General features: G+C 40.6%; 1 protein-coding gene across 2 annotated transcripts in view; it reads left to right on the top strand.

Annotated features, from left to right (window-relative positions):
• The window catches only part of WRNIP1 (Werner helicase interacting protein 1), a 21228-nt gene extending 16170 nt beyond the window's left edge, over positions 1-5058 (top strand). Inside the window, exons 5-7 of one of the 2 annotated variants that reach the window (XM_006924555.2) lie at positions 2820-2975; positions 3688-3767; positions 4317-5058. In XM_006924555.2, coding sequence (XP_006924617.1) covers positions 2820-2975; positions 3688-3767; positions 4317-4592 — 512 coding nt within the window. In that variant the 3' untranslated portion in view covers positions 4593-5058. The remainder of the gene's footprint in view (positions 1-2819; positions 2976-3687; positions 3768-4316) is intronic. The other variant, XM_015599055.2, reaches the window with a different exon arrangement.
• The last annotated feature ends 2658 nt before the right edge of the window (positions 5059-7716 follow it).

Below are 7716 nucleotides of genomic sequence, written 5' to 3'. Positions count from 1 at the left end.
CTGCTGAACTCTCCATTGTTTCTGGGGGTTCTAGCAACAGTGGTTTTTCTCCCTTTTTGTGGGTGTCCTAAAGGAGATTCTTCATTTTGACTGGACCAACTAGAGCTGTTCTTTCACATTTTATCAGACTGTCAATTAAAAAACAGAGAACCACTATTTACCATACTAGCTAACAATGAATCTGTAGTATTTTATATACATTGTCTTTTTTTAAATTCTCAAAATAACTTTAGACGGTAACTATTAATATTATCTTCATTTTACAAATGACAAAACTTGCCTAAATTCACAAAGCAAGTGGTTAAATTCATCCTCAGTTCAGGTGTGACTGGTTCCCAGGACTGTATCCTTCCCCACTGTCAGTGCTGCCTCCATGCCAACCACTCCCGACTGGAGCACATTCACTCACACATGCCCTCAGACACTTATCTACTCTCTCACACCCATGTAAACACTCTGTCTGCTTACACTCGTGCATATTCAGACATACCCACTCATAGACACACACACACACAGTGGATGTCAGATATGTCCAGTCCTAAGGTTCCTACTTCTTGGGGCTCATATTCCATCAAGAGTAGCTATTCACGATGGGCATCATCTTCTCTGTAGCTCTTTGCTGCCTCAGGAAGAGCTGAAGTCAGTGAGAGCTGCAGGGAGCTAGGCCTTGAGACCTGACACAATCCACAAGTCTTAATTCGTTCCCTACTCCACTGTAGCTTACCTACTCCATAGTGGATCCAGAGACACTCAAACACAATTCAGATCCTAGAGAATAGTTCTCTTAAAGGCTTTGTTCTATCAGTAGGGATGTTAGAAGCATTGCCCTGGAAACCCGCTAGCTTATACTCTTGGGCCTTTTTATAACTCTTTTGAGACAAAGATCCTCACCCTCAGGATTTTAATTATTTATTTTAATGTTATCTAATATATAATTATTATGAGATTCAATGACTAGCTTAGATAATTCTGCATCAGAGTGAAGAAATTTCCAAATGAGAACAAGTTCTCTGCCATGCATTGAAGATAGGGTTCTACATAAATGATGTGAAAGTTTAGGTTGTAAACCAGTATATAATAGAAGCAAAAATAGGAACTAAGGATAATATCTAACACATTTCTATAGGGCTTACTCCATAACAGGCATTCATTATTTAATATAACTCTATGAGCTAGCTAGTCTTATAACACTCATTTTACAGATGAGAAACTTGAGGAGGCATAGAGAGGGTCAGTAACTTGCCCTTGATCACGTGGCTGATATGTTTGGTATTCAAACCCAGGCAGCCTGGCTCCAGAACCAATGATCTTAACCATATTGCCTTTCATTATTATTCTCAGTAAAGGTTTAAGAAAATGCGTAAATCCTTTGTGTAGGGGAGATTTATTGCCATCTTCGTATTTACATTTGATAGAAAGTGAAGCAGAGGTGGTTACTTCCGTCTTCTCTGTGTCCATGAGTTCGCCAAGCCTGCACTGCCTGGTCCTCCTCCTCACATCCAGGCTTAGCTCTTGGAGGGGAGCAGAGCACAGGGATAGTGTCCAGGCCTGTGAAGTGGGTGGGCCAGAACCATGTGGGTTTCACACAGGACACTTTCTCAGCCAGTCTCCATGGCATTGTGACTTAGCCGATGAGCCCTGGGACAAGTGAAAACTCAGTTTGTCCACAGAAATCCAGTAGCTCTGCTGAAACCATTGATCTACCCCTGTGCTCCTCTGAAATGGGAAGTGCGTAGGCCCCACAGTCAGCCTCTCAAGTCTTTTTCCTTTGGCAGGCCAGCATCTTATCCCATGCTCTCTTCATCTGAAGGTTAAATGTCATTTTATCAGCATAGTCAGTTATTGGGACTTTCTTGTGGGACTAGATGCTGTGCAGAGCAGATCATAGTCTTGTTGGCATTCGCTTGATGAGCACAGACCAGGTGCTTCTCTGGAAGGACTAATAAGAATAATACTTCTGCTTTCTGATGAGAGTGCCCTCTCCTCAAACTTGAGTAAGAGATGGTGGTCAGAAAATAGTGAAATGTGTGCAAATGCAAATGTTTAGCTATAATTTTCTCCCCTTAAATATGCTTTTCTAAAGTGTGTTTCACTGATTTGCTTACATGGGTTCAAAAATGGAGTAAGACCAAGCAGTAAGGGAGAAGGGCTACAGCACTTTCAGGGTGAGAGCTATTAGTCCATGTGTCAGTCCTTCTGGGGCCACACAGATGTCCCCACACCGGGTTTAAATGACCACAGAGTTCATATATCAGAAAGGCAGCTGGAAATGACATCAAGGAACAAATGGGCTATAACAACTGTTCTTACCACTTGACTCTTCATCTTAATGGCTACGTCCAGGTGCAGGGTCAGTTTTCCTTAAATTGACAGTGGGGCACACAGGGGAACCAGAACATCAGAATCACTCTTTCTCCACTCTTGGTTCTGACGGATCCACTGAGGTCTATGAGGACCTCTTTTCAAAGTGAATGTCCCCTCCATTTGCCTGGTCTGTGCTCACATTCAGCATGGACAGCCACAGTTTTGTAGCAGCTTCCTACTCTGAATGGGACTGGGTTACCAGACAGGCCCACAGGCTCCACAGGGAATTGCGTAGGCCTATTCCAGCATATCACACCAGTGGCACTGTACTTTCCCACTGAGGAGCTTGACAGCTATCAGACCTCACTCTCCTCAGACTTTCTTAGGTCTCTCATCAGTTCAGGCTTCCTTAAAATCAGCCAAGTGAAATCACCATGGCTTGGCTGATCCTCTGTGAGCTGGGCCGATTCCTTCTTCCTGCCTGTAATTGAGTGGATGCTTTTTGTGGTGTCCAGGAGAAGAGCATTACAACTGTATCTCTGCACTTCATAAATCCATGCGGGGCTCGGACCAGAGTGCCTCCCTCTACTGGCTGGCACGCATGCTTGAAGGAGGAGAGGACCCGCTATATGTCGCAAGGAGGCTTGTGAGGTTTGCCAGTGAGGACATAGGTGAGTGTAATGGAGGGCTCCAGAACCTGGTGTCCATGTAGTGTGGGGCGGCATGGGAGGAGGAAATGGCTGTTTTTTGACCTGAGAGTTTTTGGTACCACATGAGACAGGTAAGGAGATGATAAGAAGACTTAAGTATGAATTCAGTAGTTTATTTCTTGGTGTTATGTGTGAGCTTTTGAGTGTTTGTGTTCCTAAAGCCATCATTTTGTTTCCTCTTCAGTAGTGATTTTCCTAACATGAGTATTGAAATAGAAGAAATATTTTAAATTTGCTTTGTGGTCGGATGTTCCGGTTTTCATTAGACAGCTCCTGAGATATAAATGGAAGATTCTGGACACTATTTAAATAAAAAGACCAGGAAAAACTTTTCTTTGGCATTTGTTAATGTTTTATTTTTAAAGTATCCATCCTTGTGACTGTCATCATGATCTCTACTTATGTTTATTGTACATAGTCTCTTATTTTTCTACTAGATGTAGAGTTTTTATCCCTGAGGAAACAACTTTTGACACTACACAGTGACCACTCAGTAAATATTTCTTGAATAAGCTAATGACATCAGAAAAAAGTCAGTCCATTTTGCTAAGTAGGATGTTTTTGGTCAGCAGAGTCTACAGGCAGTGATAGTCCCAGGTCGTGGTAGCACATAGACAGGTCAGGATGGGGTGTGCATTGTAATTTAAACTTTCTCTTTCTGTGTGTGTGACAGGTCTGGCAGACCCATCTGCATTAACACAAGCAGTTGCTGCCTACCAAGGCTGTCATTTTATAGGCATGCCTGAATGTGAGGTAAAGTAATCAGCTCAGTTCTTTGTAAATTAGTTCCCTTCTCTTATGCTCTGTCCCTTTGTGGATTTGAATGTATGTTCTGCCTTCACCGTTCATGTGTGAGCCCACTGAAGAAGCCGCTTGGCTTTTTAACTTCCATTTTAGAAGCTTAGATTCTAGAAAGTGGGGGGACCAACAAGGTCATGTTTTCAAACTATTTCTAGGAGTCCTAGGTTCAGAGGAAGTGCTCAGGATTTCCGGGAGGCAGAAGTGTTGAAGAAGCTGAACAGGAAGTCTGTGCAAGTTCACCCACAACAGAGCAGTTTCACATTTATCTGTTTTATATATTGGGGTTTTAAGAAAATTTTTCATTTAATAAAAAGTTCTGTAATTCAAAAAGAAAAAAACATTGGCCTGGTTCAACCTCTCAGCTCATGCAGGAATTTCTTCTTTCTATCATAGGTGGTTATTCAAACTGTAGGCAGAAAGGGGGATTATATAAGCATGGTGGGAATCTTTTCAGAATTAACTAGAGACATTCTAAAGTAAAATGTTTCCTTTTTTGCATAGGTGCTTCTGGCCCAGTGTGTAGTCTATTTTGCCAGAGCCCCAAAGTCTATTGAGGTGTACAGCGCCTACAACAACGTCAAAGCCTGCCTGCGAAACCACCAGGGGCCTCTGCCCCCTGTCCCACTGCACCTGAGGAATGCGCCTACCAGGCTGATGAAGGATCTGGGCTATGGCAAGGGCTACAAGTATAACCCCATGTACAGTGAGCCTGTGGATCAGGAATACCTGCCGGAAGAATTGAGAGGAGTGGATTTCTTTAAGCAAAGGAGATGCTGACTCTTTTAGGCTATGACAGCAGAAGGATGTTACTTTTTTTCAAAGGGTGGCCAGAAAGAGAGTACAATTGTGAAGTTGGTTGGTTGCCCAGTAGAAATTAAAACAGACCAACATTTTGTGCCAGAACTGTGAGAATTCCTTAGGTGGAGGCACCGGTATTTCAACTAAATGTGTAACATTGAAATTATGTTCATTTGCACTCTGCAGTGGTTATGCTTATGGAAGTATCTGGCAGCTTTGTGCAATGAATTAATGTTATAAGGAATTATCTATTTTGTCATAGTATTTAAGTCATAATGTCACTTCAGAATTCAGTTCTGTAGGATTTTTTTCTTTAAAAATGTATATTATGGGTAGTTTTAATTGGTAAAAAAAAATATGTAATTGTGATTTAATACTGCATAGTGTTTTGGGTATTTTTTTTATATGCAAAGGTCTTATGAGCCAATAAAACTATTTCAAAGTACTCTTCAAGTCTCTCATGTTTTTCTTACCTGAGATCCCTAGGTTCCAACTTCTGTTACCATCACACTTTTGTAGATAACTATGAAAGAAATGTTATCATTGGTGAAATTGGAAAGCTTAGTGTATCTTTTCGAAAAATAATTTTAATTGTTTTAAAGGAATACATATAAGTTCAAATGAATTATAAAAGAATCCAGTAGTCTCCTGTTCCATTTCTCCCTACTTCCTCCCGGTTTCTTCTTGTAGCGCTATGTTTCTAAATATACATTCCTGTTTCACTTTTGTGTTTCCTAAGTTAAGTTTCTCTCTCTCTCTCTCTCTATCTATCTTCTCTCTCTCACACACACACACACACACACACACACACACACACACACACACACACACACACACACACACAGAGCTTAGTTTTCTTTGTATCTACTGCTAATTCTTTTCAAACTTCTTAATAGCCATTTTGCACACATTTCCACAAGGATGGTTCTATGGTTCTGTTTCTCCCCACTTGGCATGATCCCTCTTAGGCACTGCTACTTCTATCTAGAATGCTGCAGAGATGTCATCCTGGTACTTCCTCTGCCTTTCTCCTGAATTCCTGTTTTCTGCATAGTATATCTTGCCTTCCATTATTTCTGCGCAACACATCCTCTAGTTTTATCAGGCTAGACGGACAGTGCATTGCACTCACCAGGCCTGATGTATGAACCTCCCTGTAGTGCATGGTTGTCATCCCGAGAATCTCCCTTTGTTGTCATCCTGGATTTCCTTTGCTTTGCACCTGTATGACATCTGATTGCAGGATCCTATGCTTTCCTCCTCCTGCTTTGGTGATGCACATCCTTTAGAAGCTTTATGGGGCAAGGATGTATATGAAGCAAAAGATTTTTAGACCTTGAGTGTCGAAAGGCTTTTATTCTACCTTCAGATTCACCTAATCATTTGGGTATAAATTCTAGGTCAGAAATCATTTGTCAATTGTATTCCTCTTTTCTACATTGTTACCAAGAAGTTTGAAGATGTTCTAATTTGTGACCTCTGCAAGCTTATAGACTCTCTCTTTGTTTCTGACGTTCGGAAATTTTTCAGTGATTTTACTTTTCACTTAGTAGACCTTTTTAATCTTAACTCATGTCTTTCAGTGTTGGGAAAGATTTTTTTTATTAGTGTTCAATAAATATTAAGTACCCACCTCATGCTAAACACTTGTTGAGAATACAGCAGTGAACAAAAGAGACAAAATCCTGTGCTCGTGAAACAGTATGAAAAATAGTATTTTAGTATATCAGATAATGATAAGTGCTAAGGAGAAAATATTCAGGGAATGGAGATAGGGTGGGGAAGTGTGATTTTAGTTGAGTAGCCTAGGTAGATTTCATCAAAAAGGTGGTATTTGAGTCAAGAATTAGAGGAAGTGAATATGCCATATAGATAGCTGGGAGAAATCTTATTCCAGGTAGAGGGAACAGCAAGTACAAAGGCCCTAGGGAGGAAGATGCCCGACAGACTGTCCAGTAAGGAGGCCTGTTTAACTGGAGTAGAGGAAGGGAAGTAGTGAAATTTGAGGTCAAGAGATGATGAAGGTCCAGATTATGTGGAACCATTTTGTTTATGGGAAAGACTTTGGCTTTTACTCAAGGTTTCTAGCAAAAGAGTGGCACGATGGGACTTAAATTTTATATGGGTCATCTTTGCAACAGTATTGACAAGATGGTAGGGAGGGATATGGGAAATGACAATTCATATTCTAGGAGAGGTGATGGTAGATGAGTTGATGGTAGTCAAGATTGTAAGAAGTGGTTTGATTATGAAAATACTTGAAGGGAGAGACAATAAAATTGGGTCACATTTTATGTAGTGCACGTATGTAAAAGAGGAGTTAATGGTGGCTGTCATTTACTGAGATTGTAATATGTGCCAACTTGATTCTTAGCACTTTGCACATACTAATTTGAATCCTCATAATAACTCAGTAAGCAAAGTACCATTATTTATAATTTCAGGATACGTACACTGGGGTGCAGAAAGGTTTAGTCTTTGTTCAGGACCAGCCAGCTAATAAGTGAGGGAGCTAGGGATTGAACATAGGCAATCTGATACAGAGCCCATGTTCTAACATGGATTATTCTCACCTCTGCTCTGGTCCCTCTTTTGGAACTTAGTTTTGGCATTGGCCCTCAAACTGGTCTTTGTATATGTTTCTTTCCTCCTTATTTCCCATCTTTTTGTCTTTTTTGCTCCACTCTTGGAAGATTTCCTCAGCTTTAATTTTCACTCCTTAATTTTTCCATCATGTTTTAAATTTCCAAGAGTTCACCTTTCTTTTAATGTTCCCCTTTTTTAGTAGCCTGTGTTTATTTACTTGTTTGTTGTGTGACTACTTATCTCCCTTAGGATAAATTTGTTTTTGATTTTCCATAGATAATTGTTCCTCCCATGTTTTCTTCTATCCATTTTGTTCTCTACCATTTATTTCAGATATTCCTCAGATGTCCAGTAACCCTGTGTTATATGCTCATGTTTAAACATGAAGAACTGAAAAGCAGATTAGAAGCTCTGAACATGGGATGCGGGAGAGAAAGGGGTTGACTTTGATCCTTGCTGAGCCATTTGTTAGAAACCCTGGAAGGCTTTTTCTCTTGGGCTAGTGAGAGCCCCAGAG

The sequence above is a fragment of the Pteropus alecto genome, unplaced genomic scaffold (assembly GCF_000325575.1).
Source record: "Pteropus alecto unplaced genomic scaffold, ASM32557v1 scaffold389, whole genome shotgun sequence".
NCBI lineage: Eukaryota > Metazoa > Chordata > Mammalia > Chiroptera > Pteropodidae > Pteropus > Pteropus alecto.
This window is presented reverse-complemented; position numbering and strand designations above follow the sequence as displayed.